The sequence below is a fragment of the Xyrauchen texanus genome, chromosome 36, assembly GCF_025860055.1.
Source record: "Xyrauchen texanus isolate HMW12.3.18 chromosome 36, RBS_HiC_50CHRs, whole genome shotgun sequence".
NCBI classification, from domain to species: Eukaryota; Metazoa; Chordata; class Actinopteri; order Cypriniformes; family Catostomidae; genus Xyrauchen; species Xyrauchen texanus.
This window is the reverse complement of record NC_068311.1, coordinates 5,421,174-5,444,743: the sequence shown is the minus strand read 5'-3', so window position 1 is coordinate 5,444,743 and position 23,570 is coordinate 5,421,174. Positions and strand designations below refer to the sequence as shown.

The following is a 23,570-nucleotide window of genomic DNA, read 5'->3' as shown; positions in this document are numbered from 1 at the left end:
ATGATATTTGGCCATCATCCTGAAACCCCATAATCATTAACAGATAGGTGGGGAAGAATAATATCGCCTCGCTATAATTCTGTGATCATTTGTTCTCAAGTTTCCGACATTTTTAATGCTGCATTAGTACAGAAAATAACGATTGTTTACACTAAACCAGAAGTTCCGCCCACATCGCCCGCAAAGCGTCATGGGGCTCGGGAATATTGTGGATACTGTTATCATTTAGGCTGTGCTTACTCCTTTGTACTCATCCTTCTCTTTTACTTTCTCTCCCTTCCTTAACTCTTGCTACCTTGGAATTAGTACAGTATATTTATTAGGAAACAAAGATATCTTTGTGCCCTGGGCAGTCCCAAAGTGCTGAGAGTTTTGGCATCAAGTTCCCTCATCATGGAAGAACAACAAGGACACATAGAAGGGATTATACCTCTCTCTCTCTCTCTCTCTCTCTTCCAATGCCATTGGAGAAGATAGAGAGAGAGAGAGAGAGAGAGACAAAGAGAGATGCTACACACTCTGATTGATAAGCATGTTCATCAAACACAGACATCTAACATTTTAGCATGTTTCATTGATTTTAAAAAGGCTATAAAATTCTCCAAACTGGTGTAGGTGGTAAAGTGTATAATACCATTAAATAAATTTATTTGAACAATAAGTGTGCTATAAAACTTGGCAACAAAAGAACTGAATACTTCACTCAGAGTTGTGGGGTGAGAGGGGTCCCACTCTTTTTAACATTTAAATCAATGAATTGGCAACAACACTGGAACAATCTGCAGTTCCTGGCCTCACCCTAAACAGCACCGAAGTGAAATTTCTCCTGTATGCAGATGATCTGGTGCTGCTGTCACCCACAGCTGAAGGTCTAGAGCAGCATAGACCTGCTCCAGCAGTACTGCCACAACTGGGCCCTGGCAGTCAATCCTATTAAATCCAAAATTATGATTTTTCAAAAGAAAGTCAGACTTCAAGATAGCAAATATATTTTCACACTAAGCAACACCACCCTAGAACACACACTAAATTACAACTGTCTTGGACAAAACATGTGCACGTCAGGTGGCTTTGGTCAGGCTGTTAACACACTGAAGGAGAAAGCAAGGAGAGCATTCAATGCCATTAAAAGAAAATGCCATAACATAGAAATCCCAATCAAAACCTGGAACAAAATATTTGACCCGTCATTTTACCTGTGTGGAAGTGATAAGAAGAGATAAACAACCTGTTGAGATCCTCCATACAGAATTCTGTAGGAACATATTAAGAGTCCAAAAGAAAACATCAAATAATGCATGCCGAGCCCTAACACCTTAAATTAAGCCAAAGACTCCACCATGAAGCATTTTCAGACCAAGAGCTGAATCTGAAAAGCAGTCCTCTCAGCCAGCTAGTCCTGAAACTCACCAGCTCAAACCAGTTACAGACCAGCACTCCCGAAACAAAACATATAAAATTCGGCCAAATCATAAAGCAAAATAAAAATACCTATTTGGAACATTGGGAGAACGAAACTAAATCACAACACAACTTAGAATGCTATAGAAAAATAAAATATGAATTGCCAGTTTATCTCTTCACCATCAGAGATATAAAACAGAGGCACATCCTGACCAAATTCAGACTGAGAGATCATATCCTCACCATATAAACAGGGAGACTTAAAAAGTCTTGGCTCCCCTGAGAAAACAGGACATGTGTTCACTGCCAGAGTGGAGAAGTTGAAACAGAGATGCATTTTCTCCTCCACTGTGGAAAATATCAATTAATTAGAAACACATTCTTTACAAAATGCAAAGAACACATGCCATAACCTGAGAGAAAGAGCCATTAAACCAAACTTCATACATTAGTTCATATATGATATCATTATATACTGTATATTACTGTGTATCTGTTACATGTTATTACTGTGTTCTAAATATCTACAGTTTAATCTGTTGATTAATGTTATACACATGTTTCTACTCTGTTTGATCTGATTATAACTTGTGCTTTGGCAACATAGTAACATACTATGGTAATACTGCACAAGTCATGCAAATAAAGCTCATATGAATTGAATTGCGAGAGAGAGAGAGAGATTTGGATTGAGAGAGAGAGAGAGAGAGAGAGAGAGAGAGAGAGAGAGAGAGAGGTGCGCTCCGTGTGTAAATGAAGTCAGTATAATAGGATCACAGTGAGACTGCTATGGATTACGTCCGTTGTCATTACAGCTGACATCACTGTAAATTTGTGTCTTAAATAAGGAACACGCAGGAACTTTGGGGGTGCACCTCAAACTTTAGCACGCCACGTTCACCATTCTTCAGGGTAAGAACTTGTTCAAACTTGCCTTTTTCTGTCGTGGTTGTAAAAGCTGCAGACGACTGAGACATTTCATCACTCGAAGCTCTCTCTCTCTCCTCTCTGTCTGTCTATCTCACTCTCCCTCAGAACCAATCCGTCGTTCGCGGGAGGAGTCCGACGAGTGGACCTGAGGGACAAAGAGCAGCATTTCCTGAGTTCGGCGGAGCCTTAGAGGAGTCAGAAGGTCTAAGGTCCGGTGGGGGGGTTATCAGGGGTCTCGACCCCGATATACGCGAGCGATATGCTCCCGCTTCAGAGAGGCGCGAGCCGGGAGCAAAGATTATTCCACTGGCGGACCACCTCCGCATGGACCACGTAAGTGAACACTCGAATATATATATATATATATATAACCTATATATGAGTTTAAGTGACAACGATCGTGGCTACTGAGGTAGCGACCGCAAGACGCCCAATCTGTTCCCGCCGCATGCTCGAGTCAGGCTGAAAAATAACGGTCGCCTCTCTTCATCATCTCGAACGCGCGTGAGAAACAATTCCAGCGCGAGCAGAAGTGAGGAATGCCCGCGCGCCTCATGGCATTTTCTATGGAACTGAGTCGAGTTTCAGCACGTGTGCTTATTTGAGCCAGTCCGGTTATTTAAAATAAAAATTGAATTATCTGGGAATTTTTAAATTGTGATTTCAAGGCTGGGAAAAGTCATGAAAATTAAAACATCTATAAAATAATCCTAATTTCGAATAGATATTTTTTTCTAGTTATGCTCTGTTCTAACTTTCTCTTTGTGAGTCCAATCTCTTTAAATTATTGTTTTAATCGCTACTTCGTAAGCATAAAAGACTAGGGAAGTCATGAAAATATAATGCTTAAAAGATGTGGGAATTACTCCTTAATATTGTTCTACTTTACTAGGCCACTCTTGACATTAAAGTGGTCTTGGTACTTAGCAAGCAGCCTTCTGAATTATACCAATGTACTGCATTTTTAATGTGTCTTTATATTGTGTCGCTGTTTGTATTCAAATAGTTTTTTATTAGTATTATATTCATTATAGTCATGTGAAAACACTAAAAGTGTTACCCCTTAAGGTTTCCTTTTTATTTATTTATTTACTTATGATATGCTAATACACTTGTGTAAACACTAAAGCTAAATCAATGTTTAGCTATTAGCATATTCATGCAAATACTCTTTAAGCAACAGGCTTTGACCAGGTTCGCATGTTAGAATCGAAGTTACCAAAGCTTGTGGAGCAAAAAGTCAATAATTCATGTTTGTGGTCCATGGATGCACAACTTATACATCTCTGTTCTTTTTATTATACTTATACTTGTATATACCTTATAAAAGATAAAAACTGGCACACAAATAGGGAATAAATGCAACAAGGGACGGGTTTAACTCCCTGTTCCAGATGTTGATGTGGCCTGAGGGAACGTGCTAAGTTTTGTTAAAGAGTTTTAATTCTTTCCTCATGTGTTTGCATGTGTGTCTGCGCGCTCACAGGCTTCTCCAAATCATTGCTGTTTTAAAATAGATGATGAGAGTAGCCTTTTGGTTTGTTTGTACATGCATATTTTTGCAATCAATGGGGTGTGTTTTGATGATGTGTACGATTACTGCTCAAAACACTTGCTAAAAGATGTACTTGTGCAATTAACACCAATTTTGATGGATATTTAAAAATTCTAAGCATTTAAGAGGCCTTCCTTTGCTTATAAAATGTACTTCACCACATACAAGTTCATATAATCTATTATAGTGATAACTGGTTTGGCTTGCTTAAAGCATGTCATAAATATTTAAAGACAGAGTGAAGTGAACAGCTGTTAATGTATCTAAATGATTAGTGGTATTAAATGCATAACATTTAATGAAGGCCAATCTGGTTCATAAAAAAGCATATTTTCTGTATTATACAAAAACAAGAAATAAATATAATTGAGTCTGCTGTATTCAGCATGTATTCAAATAATAAAAAAAAAAAAACACATTTATTTGTGCGTCAATTTAAAAAAGTTACTCAGAGGTCCTTAGAGGAAAAATGTCCGTATAAAAAAACTGCCATAATAATATAATATATTAATAATATTTTCCACTAGTTAATTTTTGTAACCAAAATCAGTCCTGATCATAACTATCAAATATTCATTAATTTTCAGGATTTACACATATATTTCACACACACACACACACACACACACACACACACACGCACACGCACACACAAATGTTGGTCTACCTATCATTATGAGGACTTTCCATAGACATAATGACTTTTATACTGTACAAACTATAGATGCTATCCTCTAAACCTAACACAACCCCTAAACCTAACCCTCACAGAAAACATTCTGCATTTTTACATTTTCAATAAAACATTGTTTAGTATGATTTTTAAGCGATTTGAATTATGGGGACACTAGAAATGTCCTCATAAATCACATTTATAGCATAATACCCTTGTAATTACTAATTTGTAACTTACAAAATTGTCCTCGTAAATCACAAAAACACGCGCGCACACACACACACACATGTTGTGTTTCCATGTTTTATGGGGACTTTCCATAGATATAATGGTTTTTATACTGTACAAACTTTATATTCTATCCCCTAAACCTAACCCTACCCCTAAACCTAACCCTCACAGAAAACATTCTGCATTTTTACATTTTCAAAAAACATAATTTAGTATGATTTATAAGCTGTTTTCCTCATGGGGACCGACAAAATGTCCCCAAAAGGTCAGAAATTTCGGGTTTTACTATCCTTATGGGGACATTTGGTACCCACAAAGTGATAAATACACGCTCACACACACACACACACACACACACACACCTCAATACACACATACAAAACACACTCTGACGTCCATACCAACACACCCACACAAGTTTAGCTGCATCATTTATTCAATTGGCCTGAAGTGCTCTATAATACAGCAAACAGAAAATAGGAAAAAAGCATGTATTTGCTCCATAGGCTAAACATGAGAAAAATTGTCCCATCTGGTGGAAAATATTAAACATTTATATTTTGAAGCCAGGGCTTCTTAATGAAAGCATAATATCATAGAATTCATGGTTTTATGCTTTAATGACACTGGGATCAAATATTGCAGCTTTAATGGGTTTCAATGGGGACGGTTTTGTCCTTAAGGCCTTTAGTGTAACTATTTTGTGTATACACACAGTGTATTATAGATGTATTAGGAACTGAGGTTGAAATTCACTACTTTGGCCAAATTTATGCCATTAGCATTAACACAGTCAAAAGGATTGAAAAGACAAAAATGTCCGTAAGGTCGCACAAGGGTTAAGCCCACACTTTAACCTTATACTGAATGTCTTGTGCTTTTGTGTTGTAGATGCAAAAACAAATCAAATCAGGCAACTCAGATGAGGAGGTAATCATTTGCCATAAACCATGTGCAGTCAGCTAATCAAAGATTAGAATGGTGTCTGGACTAGCTGTAAAAGTCTATTATGTTAACACACTGAGAAACACATTGTGTTGTTTGTCTGTGGCTTCCAGCAGACAATCATATATTTTTGTACTGCCTTTTGTGAAATGACTTGGATCTTGAAGCATTTATCTAGAATTTAAAACTCCTTTAGGACAGCTGTTTCAGCACCAATGTGGTTTTCTTGGTTTGAGCGAAAGTGCAGTCAATGACACAAGCAGTCTCTAATTTTAATCCAGTAAATGGTTGTCTGTTATTCATTTATTCTGATGGGATCTGACAGTAAAATGACTCAAACTAAGCAATCTTTGGTGTGGCCAAATAAAATCACAGGGTTAGGATGTAAGACTGAGTGAAAGAAAACAGACTGAAACTGAATTACACTGCTTAATCATGTGCACTCTACACAAATAAGGAACATATTCTTACATCAAGAATGTCATTGGAAATGTAATACTCACAAGCTCCCTTACCTGCAAGATGATACTCTAGCAAATGCAAACCGAGCCTCAAAATCTTGCCGTAAGAAAAGGGCAACCTGTAGGACAAAAACATCCAGCTGAAAGTGACCAACAGTAGTACATACATAGCAATATAAAACGGCTATTGTTATTGTGTTTATATGTACACTGGGGTCCAAAACCCTGAACCCATTAGTGAAAATGCTATATTTTGTATTCTGTTCAAATGTAATAATAAAATAATTGATAGCAAATGATCAGAGGAAGGGTTATATGAAAAACTGTGATGAATTTAACAATTTCTTAGTATTTGATATGTCCCTCTTTTGCGTTAATGACAGCATGCATTCAAGCTGGCATAGACTCCACAATTTTGTGCAAAATCTAAATCCATGCATGATTTCAGTATGTTTCAAAGAGCATCTTATGTGCTTCAATGGAAGCATGGAAATCTGATTTTTTACAAAGAAGTTTAAATGATCAATGTCACAAATGTGTTAACATTGATTTGAGACCTATTATTATGCAGAATGTTTTAATATTTATTATTCATTTTACATCATAACATTTTTAAACTTTCATTATATTGGGTTCAAATAATATATATATATATAATTTTCTTTTTTCAAAATTGTCTCAGACCCCAGTCTATGAAAAAATGCAGCGTTTGACTGACAGACAGCTGCTGACAAATGCTCTCACACTCATATGAGTGTGTTCTATGACTCGTTTACACTAAAATAGACAATTAATCAAATTAAAATTGTGGTTATGACCTAGTTTAATTATTAAAATGTAAATGGATGCAATTTAATAAAAAAGAATATACAGTCTGCATGTACTGAGTGCTACAAGGTGAATGTGTGAAGCCGCTCATACACTGAAAACACATTTTATGAGCATATAAGATGCACTGTTAGGGCTGCACGCTTTCATTTGATATTGCAATTGCAATTAATAATTTAGATTAAAATATTTTATTGTGGGGCAACTGCATGCCATATTATTTATGTAGGCAACACATTCAAAACAAGCTTAGAATTAGAAAAAGTCATTGGTCAAAAATTTTGATACTACAGGTCAACGGGAACCTCACACCAAGTATGGCCCACATTCGCCCTTAGGGGGAGCTACAGGCAACGCCCAAAAGTCCCATTTTCAAAGTGATGTCATTTCCACCCCGTTTGTCCACTTCTTCTGAATCTTGGTGTACATGCCTCATTTCTCATGGGAAACAAAAAAGCCTCAAGGACCCATACTTTCCACCATTATGAATTTTACTGTACACTGAAAATTTGGGAAAACGTACAAAAATCCTCTTCTCTTGAACCGTAGATCCAATTTACTTGAAATTTAGTACACATGTGTAGAATTGATGTCTTTCAATTACATAGAAAAAATGAATACAATACAAAATGGCTGAAAGGGGCGTATTTATGTAAATGTCCAAATTGCCTCAATATATATATGTCAATAAATCAAATGTTATTTTGACTGATGGTTTTTCAAACTTAACATGCTTCAAGTTGACATCACTCTGAAGAACCATGCAAAATTTCACCTTGATATATCAAAAGATGACTGAATTACATCTGTTTGAACTTGGCCCAAATCTGACAATGCCAGCCACTGGTTCTTTTTTTTATACAGAAACTGAAAGCAGAAATACTCCGCAATGTGAATAGCTAATCTAAAAAGATTGTTTGCTGGTAAGTGAAGGGTCAGAGGTTCAAATCCAGTCACAGCCATCATTTTTCATTTGGGATTCAGGCAGAAAGACATGTTTTTTTGTATTCCTCCATCGGGAGGGTTTAACCCCAACCCTCTACTGATGCATTTTTTTATTATTTGCCATTTTGAGGAGGAATCCGCATTGCTGCTTGCTGCTATATTTATTATTATTATTATTATTTCTCTCCAATGGGAGTCTGTGGCAGCCCATAGTACCGTATAATGATGACATTTGGCGCACTGATAGGGTCATGAATAGCCCCATACCAAATTTTGGGCCTCTAGGACATACTCTATAGTGCCACCACCATGTAAAAAAATTCCCAATTCTTTTATGCTTATTTTTAATCATTTGTCCTAGAGGCACAATTATTTTTTTGTCGGATTACTCTCCTCTTTATGATTCAAATGGACCCCTTACATTAAAACGCTGCCCATTACAGTAGACGCCATCTTGGATTATGATGTTTATAGTTTTTTCCCTACCTTTTCTTCAAACTTTGTCTGATTTTCCTAAACAGTGGCTCAAATAATTCTTCAGACTGAGCCGCACAGAATGAATCATACTGAATTTTAATTTTCGACTTTGTCTAAAAATTACGTAAGCATATATTTAATGAGGTGGCCATGAAAACAGAGTTGAGAAAACTACTATCTTGAGGGAACCAGATTATCCAGATTTTTAGAATCTGTTATTTGTTAGAACATCTTTACCATATAATGATGACATTTGGCGAACTGATAGGGTCATGAATAGCCCCATACCAAATTTTGGGCCTCTAGGACATACTCTATAGTGCCACCACCATGTACAAAAATTCCCAATTCTTTTGGAATGTTAGAACAACATTATTTTCAGTATTCATTTTAGCTAGCACTTTCATTGCAAGTAACTTGGTACTTAAAAACACCTTTAATACTGTGCATTTATTCAAATTAAATAGTCACTGGGTATACTGTATATTGAATTATACGTTTTTAAGGTCTGGCCATAAATTCCTTCATAATATCTTGTTGAAAAATAAACATGTAACAAATACAATAAATCATTTATCAACTTTACTTAGAAAAAAAAAACCCAAATAAAAATAATTTTAGCACTATTGTTTACAAATTTTGAAAATCAGTGAGAAACATTTAAATATGCTAAAGCCCTCTCGCAATATCAACCCACATATGAAAACAATTTTCATATGGAAATGTCATGTTTACTTAAGAATGTAGGCTATTCAAATTCACTTTGCTCTTTGAAAAATAAAAGAGTCTGTTCGTCTATATTCTCATCAAAGTATCATCCTAATCAGTGAAAAAAATTGGATAGCCAATGCAGGAGCTAGAAATTTGTGCAGATAATTATTGGGAAAAGAAGAAAAAAGACCCTGAACTGCTGAGACATGACACTTCCAGAATAGTGAATAAAAGCACATTTTTGTTGAAAGTTCAGTTTTCATAATCGATTTCTCTTTTGTGCCTATGTGCTGACAACATCATTTTTTACATCTGTAGATTTGACCGCACTCCGCACAACTAAGCAGTTTATATAAATATTATTTCTGGAAAAGGCATGATCAAATGCTCACCTAAATGATGCGAACCACGTTTAGCAAAGCAGTGAAACTAAATTATCGGTAAATTACAACTGATTAAGGCTGAATGCTGTTGCATGTACCAATGAGCACTGTTAAACCAAAGTCTTTCTAGCAAGTCAGTCCACTGGCATCCATCTTTGGAATGCTCCATAGAGACAATTTCCAGTCATGACTGTGCAGCTCCTATCTACTTGAATGGGGGAACACCAAAATCAAGATTGGTCAAGATTACGATCAAAGAAAACATTTCAAATTCAAATCTGACAACGCTGGGATCATAAATTGTGCTTCTTTACCTCAGATTACCCTAAAAATGCAATTTTCCAGACTAGAAATGTTAGTTCTTCTGGAGAGTTTTGTATTGTGCTACTGAATGGAGGCTTGGCTTTTACTCAATCAAATGTTGAAAAGTTACACGAATATAAAGTTGATCAATGGAAAAGCTGTTCTCGGCTGTGATTCATCTAAGCTTGGTATGCCCCTTTGTTGACTGGCAATGTTGTAGCAGTGTGAATAGCATACTGAACTGTGGAACGGATAGTCTTGGATTCAAATCCGTCCGGGTGCAATGTGATCTCTGCTTGCTCTGTGAGGTCTTTGGGTTGTGCTGTGGTTGCCATGCTTGGTTGTGCTGTGGTTGCCATGCCCTTAATTTTTTCACATTTTGTTATGTTGCAGCCTTATGCTAAAATGCTTTAAATTATTTATTTATTTACAATCTACATTCCATAACCCATAATGACAAAGCAAAAAACAGATTTTTGTGGACATTCACAGATTTGCCCTCAAGCCACTCTTGCATTATCTTGGCTGTGTTTTTAGGGTCTTTGTCCTGTAGAAAGGTGAACCTTCAGCCAGTCTTAGGTCCTGAATGCGCTGGACCAGATGTTCATTAAGGATATCTCTGTATTTTGCTGGGTTCAGCTTTTCTTCCACCCTGACCATTCCCCCAGTCCCAGCCGCTGAAAAACACCCCTACAGCATGATGCTTCCACCACCATGCTTCACCGTTGTGATGGTATCGCGCAGGTGATGAGCAGTGCCTGGTTTCCTCCAGACATGACGCTTGGAATTGAGGCCAAACAGTTCAATCTTTGTTTCATGAGACCAGAGAATCTTGTTTCTTGCAGTAAGGTGCTTTTTTATGTGTCTTGCACTGAGGAGAGGCTTCCATCTGGCCACTCTGCCAACGTCGACAATATAAAATTGTCGACAAAAGTTTTCGTTGTCTAATAGTCGTTTGATATCATTTAACGTAACAAGAGATCATATGAAACTCTAATGATGACGCCAGAGAGGAGCACAGCAGCTTGCGTCTGACAGAAGAGAGGAAGAAAACACATGTCCAGATGCACTCTAAACTTTCCAAACAGCTTCAGGTGATGGAGATCATAAAATATAACGAATTATAATGGAAAAATGCTAAATAAGGAAATACAGAAGCACTGTCATGGTGAAGTAAAGCAGAGCTGGATCTGGCATTCCACTTTAGCAAAACCTGCATGTCAGAGCATCTAACAAGCAAACAATCTGGCATTATATCATTAATGCATCCTTTATTAAAGTTCAAATAATAAGGAAGTGCATCATAAACAAACTACAAAAATGGCATTTCTCTGTGCAGTCAGCGCCACGTCTATGAGGGGGAGAGATTGAAACTGCACCCAAATGAGGCACCCTCTGGCGCAGGGCCGCCCGTCCCTTGTGCGCGTTTGCTGTAGCTAGATTAATAAAGTGATGGATATTGACGTATTGAATCATAATATACTGTAGCCTGTGTCATGTGTGTATCTTATTGTAAAGTAAATTGGCGATATGCAGCTCTATTAAGAAGAGAGAGTTTGTATTTGTGAGTTAAAGATGGATTGAAATGAAAATAAAGGTGAGAGAGTGTAGTCTTAGCACATTATACTGTACACTGCAACAAAGTTTTTGATCAGTCTTTTTTTGGCTTGTTTTCCAAAAATAATTTCTAAAAATCCTTTAAACAACATACATTTACATTAGTAGCTAGTTCTTGGTCACCTCTCTTGCAAAGGCCCTTCTCCCCAGATTGCTCAGTTTAGTCGGGCGGTCAGCTCTAGGAAGAGTCCTGGTTGTTCCAAACTTCTTTCATTTAACAATTATGGAGGCCACTGTGCTCTTGGCAACCTTCAATGCAGCCAAAAGTTTTTTGTAGCCTTCCTCGATACAATCCTGTCTCTGAGCTCTGCAGGCAGTTCCTTTGAACTCATGGCTCTGAAATGCATTTTCAGCCGTGAGTCATTATATAGTCAGATGTGTGCCTTTCCAAATCATGTCCAATCAATTGAATTTTCCACAAGTGGACTCCAATCAAAGTGTAGATACATCTCAAAGATGATCCGGAGAAATGGGATGCACCTGAGCTAAATTGCACCTGAGTCGTTGCAAAGGGTCTGAATACTTTTTTCTTTTTAATACATTTGCAAAGTTATCAAATAAATGTTTTTGCTTTTTCATTATGGGGTATGGAGTGTAGATTGATGTGGGAAAAAAAACATTTAAAGCATTTTAGCGTAAGGCTGCAACATAACAAAATGTGAAAAAAATTAAGGGGTCTGAATACTTTATGAATCCTCTGTATGTTGCCTAATTGTTTGGAATGGTAACGTAACTTCTGGGTTCTTTCACGCAATACTTGGCTGGACTGGCCAACCGGTCATGTGACCGGAATGTGGCAGTTTTTATCAATTTGGTAATTTGACCACTCTAATGGCAAGTAAATTCTGTAAAAAGGCATTAATGTTTAGATCTATAAGAATAGAATATTTTTATTCCTTGGAGTAAGAGTGAACGAGGAGGGTAACATTTGAAGCTGTTCAACGAGCCAGCAATGTTTCCTTCTCATTAGAAATGAATGTCGTACAAGGTCAGTTAGACCTGGTAAAGTAAACTCCGTATTAATGCTTTCAATTTAAAAGGAAATGAATAGCAGTTCAGAAGAGGTCACCATTGTTTATTGCTAGTATCGTATGCTTTGTAAATAAACTTAGAGTGGCAGGAGGATTCACAAATGATCCGTCAGTGCCAGCTTCTGCCAGCCAGAGAGAGATCAAACCCCTATCATCCACTGCGTGGAGCGAACAACGTGAATATGAACCCTTTATGTCACGCGACCCACTTAAAGTTAGGGTAGAGACCAGTTTACCAGTATTTTCAAAAGGGTCGTGTTCACACATGAGGAAATTGTAGGTAATTTTCTGAAAAAGGCTGTAAATGTGACTATTGATGTATACCATAGCATATATAATAATTTGTAAATATTATTTCACTTATTTTTTTTCTGTTTTGCCATACTTATTAACTCTGTCTTTTCATTCATTTTAATTAGTTAAATGAGAAATTAAATGAAATAAGCATATACTTAAGATAAACAACAAACAAAGATTTGTTAAAGATGTGGTTTCTGCTTTTCCAAACAGCTCGGGTGGATTAATGAATTATTTATTCAGTCAATCCAGAAGACACTGTAAAATATATCATTTCACATACCACGAGGGACAGAAATGACAATAAAAACAAGTACACATATGCAACCTTTCTCTGAAGAAGTGTTGTCATTTTCTTGGAGGAACATGAATGTTTGAAATGGCACTTTTCCACAGGACGTTACGGTTTGACTCGCCTTGACTCTACTCATTTTACTTTTCTGAGTTTGATTTCCACTACAATTTAGTGCCTCCTCAACGTGGGTGGGATTATAGGCTGATCGTCATAGTTGTGCCGCCTCTACTGCCGTGACATCATCTTAAACACGACACAAACTGACCAAAACAATAACACAACCGCTAGCTGTTAGCTTCTAGCTCATTGTGCTGCATAGAGCAGTTATTGCATGGTGATTTTACACAATTGTAACTGTTAAATTGGCCTGGTTGTTTTAGAAGCAAGCTTCCAGTAGCTGGTCAACTTACTGTAATAAAGTGAAGCTTTCAAGCAGAGTATAGAGTTAACGTAACAAAACATACCATCGTCCATTGTGGATCAACACCAAGTCCAGGGCACTCTCCCCCTCCCATTGCTTGCCGGTTTAGATTCATTTGGTCGAACCACTTCTACTTTTCCTTTATGGTTCTGTAGTCACTTTTAAGTTTTTAGTTTTTACTTTTCCCTACACTGGTGGTAGGTCCGATGGTAGCCTTGTGCGGCCAACAGATGATACTCTTCCTGAGAGACTTTTTTGTTTCGCTCATCGTTAACGAGTGTACCATCTGCAACTCGTTTCTTGACCACGGCGTGGTTTTGCACACAGCCATTTCTTTTTTCACAATTCAAAAGTTGTGTGAACAAATTATACTGTTATAAGTGATGCTAACTTTAAAACTAGCGAGTTGATGTCGCAATTCAGAAATCCAGTAACGCTGGTTGTGACAATTCTCCCTGACCAATCAGTGATCTGCAGGGCTTTGACGTCACATTTAGTGTCAGGTACCAGGTAGTATCCACAGTGGAAAACCCCAAAAAAGCAAGCAGAGTTGAGTTGAGTTGAGTTGTACCGTGCAGTGGAAAAGCCCCATAATTGTGTACTGACCTCTGTGGAAATAAGTGAAATAAATAAATAAAAAATAGACAATTACTTTTTATTAACTTGCCATTTAGCAGAGGCTTGTTACCTGAAGTGAATATTGTACACAAACCGCTGAGACTCTAATCCATTAGTAACCCTTGTGTTAAATGCCACACTCTATAAAGGCACAATTGTGAAATGGTTCTCAATGCAATGCAATGCAAAGTTCATTGGATGTCCCTACTCAAGATTCTAACCTTTAATTGTATGCATCACCAACCAGAATGGTTTGGCTACCTCTCAGCTCAAGTGATCTCCCATGCTGTTTGTAAACTGACATGGTTTTATTTTAAAAACAGACAGTAACTAATTCTGTAATTAACAGTCTGTAATTAAGTGTTTGACAATTGTACACATGCATACAAAATTTGACTTGTGACTGAAGGCTATATATTACCTTACATTCTTAATTACTGGTACTCCACAAATCCTCAATCTTCTTTGTTGTTTTTTAGGCTGGCATGACTATGGTATGTACTAAACTCTGTGTGTGTTAAACAGGTGTCTGAGAGTTGCATGTTTCAGTCGCTTACGTTTTATGTGGTTCACGCTAATGGTCTTGACTCTCCTCTGTGTGGCGCTGCAAATGCTCGGTGTGGTCCGGCAGGCCAGGTGAGCATATTTTATAATCATTTAACCAGGGTTGGGAGGGTTACTTTTGAAATGTATTCCACAACAGATTACAGAATACATGCTGTAAAATGTAATTTGTAACATACTCCATTAGATTACTCAAGGTCAGTAACGTATTCTAAATTCTTTGGATTACTTCTTCAGCACTGGTAGATTTTTTTCAATTGTTTTGACTATAAAAACTCTAGAAGACAAAATATGTTCTCTGAAAAAACTAAATATCTTATGCAGTGTTGTTTCTAAAACAAGATCACTCAAATTTATCTTGTTTTTAAGGATTTTTTTTATATTTTTACAGGAAAACAATACAAATATTATTATTAAGAATATGATTTTTGCCATAATATCAAAGGTATTAATAGAAAAAAGTAATTATGAGCCAAAGTGAATTTTCTTGAATGAATGATTGTGCTGGTAACATGTGTATGTTAAATGACTAGAAATAGCATTTAGCTAAGACAATTTACACAGGGTTTATTTCTATTTCTTCTGCTCCAAACTTACTTCAAACTTACTTCTCTGTCTGCACGTATGAATGTAACACATCATGAGAAAGTGTTTCACCGCTGTTCAAATGCACTTTGGACTGCATCATTTATATGTATAAATGTTTTTCATCTGAAAGGACTAAATATTAAATGAAACAAATGACAATAAAATGCAAAGTAATTTCTCAGTAATCAAAATACTTTTTGAATGTAACTGTATTATAATTACCAATTATTTAAATTGTAACTGTAGTGGAATACAGTTACTTATATTTTGTATTTTAAATACTTAATTCCATTACGTGTATTCCGTTACTCCCCAACCCTGCGTGTAACATGTAGAAAAAGCCATTTCAAACTAAATTCGAAAGCTTGCACTTAATGTACTGCTAACTTTTGCGAATATGACATATGAGATGATGTGAAGGTGTTTCCTTTTAATACTATACAGTGCCCCAAAACGTATTTGGACACTGAAGTCAGACATAAACATGTATGAATTCCATTGCATCAGATAACAAAATATCAAACCATGCATAGTGTTATCTACAAATAAATGCTACTAGACTTGTTCTCAGAACTAACTTTTCTGTTGTATTTTTTGCGATGACTTTTAACAGATTGTTTGCAAAGTAATTTTTAGTGGATGTATGTAGTCAGTGAAGTTCATAGAGGTATTCTAGCAGACAGAGTAACCACAAATGTTCATCACTTTAACTTGTTTCACTAATATTTTACAACCAGAAAGTATCTTCATTTTGAACAGTATATGTGTTTTTTACCATTTAAAACCTAATAATGCTTGAAAAGTTTGCTTATGCTATCTTTTAAATGAAATTCTAATTGATTTGATATTCAAGTATCAAAATACTTTTTGGTGCCACTCTATATATGCTATAAAATATTACTGATTTGTGTTGGTTTCAAAAAGGTCCAAATCTAAAATGTATTTTCCCTGTTCTCTCTTTCTCAGGAGCTCAAGGGTTTTGAATCTTGTGAGCGAGCAGTTGGTCAGATTGCCTGCAGAAAATCTTTGGTCTGTTTCAGCGGCCATTGATAATGGCCCAATGGCCCAACATCTTTCCATACAAAGAAATTACAAAGGTGCTGAAACTCGTATAGAAGATGGAAGAGGCCAAGTCTTGGAGGCTGCAAGAAAAAAGTTAGAGACATCTTCACATAATATAGTAACATCAAACAGATATCCCCCAACCACCAAAGCAGCTCCACCAACAGTGGTAGTGAATAAACTTGACCAAGAATTTGCAAAACTATTTCCAAACCTCCACCAGCCAAATAGCCCAGCTAACCCTGAGAGTACCATACAAAAGTCGGGACTAAGTGAAATTCACAAAGTGCCACCCGCTAATGGCATTCTTGACAATGCTGATAAATATAAAGTAAATACACCGAAGGACACAAGTGTCATGTGTCAAGCCAAGAACCACATTGTCTTTCTCAAAACACATAAGACTGCCAGCAGTACCATATTGAACATACTCTATCGATATGGGGACAGTCACAACCTGACCTTTGCTTTACCACTGAATATGCACAGCCAGTTATTCTACCCATCGTTTTTTGCTGCTCACTTTGTGGAGGGCAGCAGGACTCGCAGTAAGAAAGAATTCCACATCCTGTGCAATCATATGAGATTCAAATCACAAGAGGTCAGTCCATGAGCATATTACTCAACATACAAAAAAATCAAGGAATGTGTGTGCATGTGAAAATATATTGATATAGTATATTAAACCAGGATATTAAAATTAAAGGGTTTCAATTTGGGGTTGCTGAAGACCTTGATGGCTAAATGGCCACACACAATCGATTATTCCAAAGCCTCTTTACTGCCCTACAAAGGCAAAACACAGTAAATCCCAAAGGATTACACAGGCAGTTGGTGCATGTGGGCTACGACTGCTATGAGATACTGGATTATTTTACTTCAAGATTTTATAACCATTAAAATGTCTTTGCATTCCTTTGGACTGAAGTTATACAAATGCAGGTACTCCTGACCTCCTCACACATGCTCTTGATGTGCATGTCCACTGTTGTTGTTTTCAGCTTCATTTTCTGTTGTTAACTGATGATTACATGTCCTAGTGCTTCTTTGTGACAGCAACAGCTCAACTGTGACTGTTGCCACCTTGTGGACCCTTTAATTAGTGCAAATAATTCCAGGCGCATGTGCATACTGATGGTACACTCAGTTCCAAAAAAAATCTGGCTGCACGTGTACCATTCCTTAAATGTTTTTGAATCCATTTAGTGTCCATTTTTATTATATAAAGTTTAGCCTCATTTACTCACCCTCATGCCATTCCAGATATATATGACTTCCTTTCTTCAGCAGAACACATTTGAAGAAAAACAGAAAAATGTCTCAGCTCAGTAGGTCCTTATAATGCATGTGGATGTTAACACGATTTTTGATACTCCAAAAAGCACAGACAATCAACATAAACCTCATCTATACGACTCCAGTGGTTAAATGAATGTCTTATAAAGCGATATGATTGCTTTTGTTGCGAAAAACATCAATATTTAAGTACTTTTAGCTATAAATCATCGCGTCTGGTAAGCAGCAGTATACATGTTCACAAGAGGGCTGAGGTCACAAGGTCTTTCCAGCAATGGCATGGCAACATTTCATTCGTTGCAGCAGAAGCTCTCTACTTCTGCTGGCATTGTCTGGCATTGCCTACATGTGCACCACCACATCTCCTGGGCTCTCTGTCTCTCTGAGGCTTGTTGGTCCAGCCTCCTCCATTTCTCTGTGCCCCTGGTCAGAGTACTCAAGTTCAAATAAATATGGCTGCGCAAAAACTTGTATCTCCTTTTGTCCTCTTAAATCAAAATCTTCTGACATCTTTGTTTAAATGTGCTTTTTGGTCTGTACAGCGTTCCTCCTACTCAGTTGTAAACAGCGCTGCTGTTTGTTGGTATGTTGCGCATGCGTCACTTGAACATGTGACTTCAAACATGTGACTTGATGAACATGAATACATCACACGAGAGACCGCGTGACCACAGCACTCTCTTGAACGCGCATGCCGCTGCTCAACGGAAGCGATTATTTATAGTTAGAAAGTGCTTACATATTGATCTTTTTTGTACCAAAAGCAATCGTACTGCTTTATAAGACATTCGTTTAACCACTGGAGTCATATGGATGACAATAATGCTGACTGTCTGTGCTTTTTTGAGCATCACCAATCGTGTTACCATCCACGTCCATTAAATGGACCTATTGAGCTGATATTTTTCTATTTTTCTTCAAATGTGTTCTGCTGAAGAAAGGAAGTCATATACATCTGGAATGGCATGAGGGGAGTAAATGATGAGAGAATGTTCATTTTTGGGTGAACTATCCCTTAAGATGTTATAATAAATATGGGAAGTTAGTACACTTATCCTTGGCAGACTAGATCTGCTGACGTCGCTTCTGCAGAGCAAGCTTGAAGACTTGCTTCTGCTAAAATATACGCAGACATGCTGCTGCTGCTGCACAATTAGACATAAAATCCCAGTGAAGCAGATCTAGTCAGGAGGTGCTGGGGAGGAGGAGGGTTTCAGAGAAAGAGTGAGAGAGAGAGAGAGTATGTGAATTATTTGTCTTAACAGATTACATGTCAAAGAACCTATCGGCTTGGGCCATAGAGTATGCTAGATGAATGGCTGATAAATTACATGTTCAAAGGCTCTCGGCTTGCGCCATGTAGAGTTTCATGACTGAATATAGGATTATTTTGTTCATAGTTCAGGCTTTCTTTGGTGTGGGTGTAATCGTGATAGGCTGTTAACACTTAGCAAGCACATTGCCTGAATCATTTAAAACAACTGACTATTTTAACTTTCACGAGGTAGAATAAGCACCCAGTGCTAGATGGAAAAGGGTAGGTGTAGATATAAATCAGTTCGAAAACAATACCATGATCTGATCACTGACTGCATGGAGATACATGTTGAGACAAATGAAGCTTTCATAATTTAATTACATTCAGTGGTTGAACTTTAGAGTCAAGTGGAATCTGTTTATACCGAAACAGAGGGCAAGAGATCAAAATTTCAAATAAGAGTAATTTTTTTGTTGTTGCAATTGTATAAAAGTTTTATTCTTATATTTGAACTGGTTTTCTCCAATTCCCCTTTTCTCAGGTTAGAAAGCTGATGCCTAAGGACACATTCTACTTCTCCATTCTTCGGAATCCGGTGGAAATGATGGAATCTCTCTTTGTTTACTACAAAGCGATCCCAGCGTTCCGTATTGTCAAAAGCCTTGAGGAGTTCCTAATCAAGGGTGGGCAGAGCTACAATGCCTCTATGCCTAATAACCACTATGCACGTAATATTTTGACCTTTGACTTTGGTCTGGACAGCACAGCGCCTCAGAATGAAATAGACTTGGACAGGCGTAGCGCCGAGATCATTGCTGCCGTGGAACGTGATTTTGAGCTGATTCTTATTTCAGAGTATTTCGATGAATCTGTGGTGCTTCTAAAACACGCCCTCTGCTGGACACTGGATGACGTTTTGTCTTTCCGGCTAAATAGTCGCAGCGAGCGCTCTCGGCGACCACTGACCCCAGAAACCGCAGAGCGGATAAAAGAGTGGAATTCGCTAGACTGGCGATTGTACCTGCACTTTAATGCTACTTTCTGGAAACGCATAGATGACACACTTGGTCGGACTAAGCTTCAACGGGAAGTAGAGCTTCTGAAGGCTAGGAGGAGGAAGCTTGAGGAAACTTGTCTTCTGGGAGGTGGGGCTGTAGATCCTGCGCAAGTCCAGGATTCATTGTTAAAACCATTTCAGTATGGTGCAGCAGTTATTCAAGGTTATAACCTCCGTTTAGGGCTAAACAATGAGACTCGTCAGCTTTGTCAGAGACTGATTATGCCTGAACTTCAGTACACATCTGCTCTGTACATCAAACAGTTCCCTCAGCTAGCGGCTGCTCGTGCATCTGTTGCAAAAAAGATTGCGGCCTCTAGAAACTCATCTAGCACACACAGAGCTGTTAAGCGCAATACAGATAAACTAACTGAGTCAAATATACACATAACAATGACAAACAATCCCTCACGTAACAATCCATATATAGCCAAAGCGCAACATAGAGACTACTTACAGTAGCAGCTAAATCTAGTGTTTATAATGTGACACAATGTACAGGTAATTCTGATGTACACTGTAACAAACAGTAAAAAAACAAAGAAATTAGAAGAAACTCATATAAACAAACCACACACAAACACACACATGCTTACAGAACCAAAAGAATTTGCTATATTTAATTGTCTCATGATTAACTCAACCTCATGCCATCCCAGATGTGACTTACTTTCTTCTGCTGAGCAAAAATTAAGATTTTTAGAAGAATATTTCCTGCTCTGTTGGTCCATTCAATGCAAGTGAATGGTAGCCAGAAATGTTAAGCTCCAAAAAGCACATAAAGGCAGCATAAATGTAATCAATATGACTTCAGTGGATACAAATTATATCTTCAGAAGCGATATGATAAGTATGGTTGAGAAACATAGCGATATTTGAGTCCTAAGTCCTTTCCTACATTCACTCTCTTCTCTCCTAAGATTCAGGGGCGTTTCTAGAGACTCAGGGGCCCCAGGCAAAAAGGGCCTTTTCCTATTCCTCTTGCTTTCATTTCCTTTTAATATGCCCGGATGGGTAAATCCGCTTCATGGTCCGTCTTTTAATTTTGACAGCAAGCTCGTAGCATGGAGGCTCCTTCGGGGGGGTTCTGGATATGTCATTGCAGAGTCTTGTACGAGCAAATAATACTAATAGTATTATACTAATAGTATACTAAATAATAATAGTACTTCTTTTGTTTTTGATGATTCACTTTCTTTGTGCATATTGTTACTTACTGGGCAGGAAGAAGAATATATAGTTAAAAAGGACTTAAATATTGATTGTTTCTCACCCACACCTATCATATCTCTTCTGAAGTTATGGATTACTTTTATGCTGACTTTATGTGCTTTTTGGAGCTTTTAAGATTTGGTCACCATTTAATTGCATTGTATGGACTGTCAGAGCTGAGACGTTCTTCTAAAAACCTTTGTTAGTGTTCAGCAGAACAAAGTATGTCATCCACATCTGGGACAGCATAAGGGTGAGTAAACGATAAGAGAATTTTCGTTTTTGTGTGAACTATTCCTTTAACGAGCCGTTTGATAGGAACACATTTCAAAAAACACATTAGTTCCATTCAGCGCAGTTAATATTTATTGGTACAATGCTTTTAACAATGGAACTGTACAGAGTTCAAGTGTAATTTCCAGGAAGTAAGCTCAAAGTTATAGTTGGGAGTAAGAAGTGGAGACATTGAAGACAGCTTGAGAGGAGCCAGCGCTTAAAATGGAAAACCATTTTTCTGGAGAAAAATAAATAAATAATACATGCTATTAAGACCTGAGGTATCATGGCCTAAGGGCTGAGCCAAAATATGTTGGGCTATGGCAGAAAAAAATTAATTCTGATGAAAATCCTCTGATGTTCATTATAAAGGGGTCATATCACGAGGAGACAAACTATCTTTGCAGGCATCCCAACCTGCAAAAAGTCATTTCAGGGAGGTATCCCGGACCCCCCCCAAAAGATATAAAAGCATAATATATAATTTCTTTAGGTTATAGGCCTATGCAATTATTTGTTAATTATGTAGATTACTTTTAATATAAACTGCTTATACTATTTATGTAAACTGCTTTTATTTATATTCCATTGCAACTTTAAACAGGTCTAAGGAGTTTATTGTTTTCATGTAGCCTAGGTAACTAGCCGGCCTGAATAAATGAAACTTGTTTAACTCACCTCAACATGTCTTTTACAATCATTTAACCCGCCATGGGCAATGCTGAAGTCACTGTTACAAACTGTACAGCGTGCAAGACTGTCATTATGTTTCACTCTTATTAGACAGTGGTACACTTTCGTGTAGTCTGGCGTAAAATGTGTCTTATATTTTCGCTTTTTGGGGCACTCTCCCTCTGCCATGGCGCTCCTGTGTCTAGATACACTGAACTGATTCGGGAGAAGAGATAAACGCCCCGGAAGAAGAATGTTCGGGAGAAGAGATAAAAGCCCGCCCACACTGACAATTGATTGGTTGACTTACCGAAACAGGCCAATCAGGATGCGCTCTGTCTTACATGCACTTCTTGATGTACACACGCGCACACACACACGCAAGTTCTCTCGCTCTCTCCCTCTCTGCCGTGCGCGCTACACGGTTTGGAGCACAGTCTAACCGCTCTTGCTCGCTCTTGATTCCGGGAGATTTTAACTAATTTGCGGGCATCAGGGAGCCGCTATCAATACGCGGGAGACTCACGGAACTTCCGGGAGACTTGGGATGTCTGTCTTTGATCTCTTGAGAAACCATACTGTAACATCTCATATCATGGTTAAGCTTTAACTAACTCCAGCAAAAACAATAATACCTGATATATTTTGGGTAATTCAAAAAGTCATGGTTTTGGCTACTGAAAATCCAAAAGATTCTGATTAAATTGTGTGCACATGGTGTGAGAAATAAAAATCAGGTGTGATTCTTTGTCTTACATTACTTATTTCCCTTGCACCTTATATTCTGATGTGAAACTTTTCCCTTCTAAATCAGAAGAGGTATATTGTGTCTGTTCAGCTGTTGGACATTCTGTACCACACTGGCTAAATATGTCCTAGTTTTTTCCCCTCTCCAAACCAGGGATTCAGGTTTCCTGTTTGATGATTTAGTCAAAAGATGATATATTATGTAGGCAAAGTATTGTTGTCTTTGTGATTGACCTAGTTGTGAAGTGGTAGTTATAACACTTATTGGAATATAGGGCTACGGTTTAAAATACTAACATACTGTATGACAGCAGAGCTATTACAATTTGGAGAATATCTTAAAGATCATTTTGTAAATCCAGATGTTTATTTTTGTATTGTCAGACTGTGTGGCTTTGTCGAACAGAAATGTTGTAAAATTGCAGAAAGAGTAAAATATATGACACTTTGGCAAAATCATATACATAGAAATCAAAGTTGAATGTAAAATACATTTATGGATCTCTGACTTTACTGTTCCATTTGAGACATTTCTTGTTAATCCGTCACAGAAATATCTAAAAGTGTAACCCTTAGTAATGTAAACATGTTCTGCCTTATAATGGGTTTAATAGAATGTCATATATCCCAAAACAAGACCCAAAACCAGCATAGAAACCTGATGCATCCTCGAGGCCAGCTTAACGAAGAAAACAGACTGACGCTAAGGG

At 37.5% G+C, this 23,570-nt stretch overlaps 1 protein-coding gene across 1 annotated transcript; it reads left to right on the top strand.

The window, feature by feature from the left end:
- Positions 1 to 2,136: 2,136 nt before the first annotated feature.
- On the top strand, positions 2,137 to 23,338 carry LOC127630300 (galactose-3-O-sulfotransferase 2-like). Its single transcript, XM_052107810.1, has 5 exons — positions 2,137 to 2,316; positions 2,440 to 2,667; positions 14,654 to 14,764; positions 16,247 to 16,943; positions 19,438 to 23,338. The coding sequence occupies exons 2-5, from the start codon at positions 2,594 to 2,596 to the stop codon at positions 20,413 to 20,415; spliced, it is 1,860 nt and encodes a 619-aa protein (XP_051963770.1). The 5' UTR covers positions 2,137 to 2,316; positions 2,440 to 2,593; the 3' UTR covers positions 20,416 to 23,338.
- The last annotated feature ends 232 nt before the right edge of the window (positions 23,339 to 23,570 follow it).

Bases quoted from the DNA above. Each gene is read 5' to 3' on its own strand.
- LOC127630300 (XM_052107810.1), top strand. From the start codon at position 2,594: ATGCTCCCGCTTCAGAGAGGCGCGAGCCGGGAGCAAAGATTATTCCAC. The intron at 14,765-16,246 runs GTGAGCATATTT...TCTCTTTCTCAG, and splicing joins GGTGTGGTCCGGCAGGCCAG to GAGCTCAAGGGTTTTGAATC. The intron at 16,944-19,437 runs GTCAGTCCATGA...CCCTTTTCTCAG, and splicing joins TGAGATTCAAATCACAAGAG to GTTAGAAAGCTGATGCCTAA.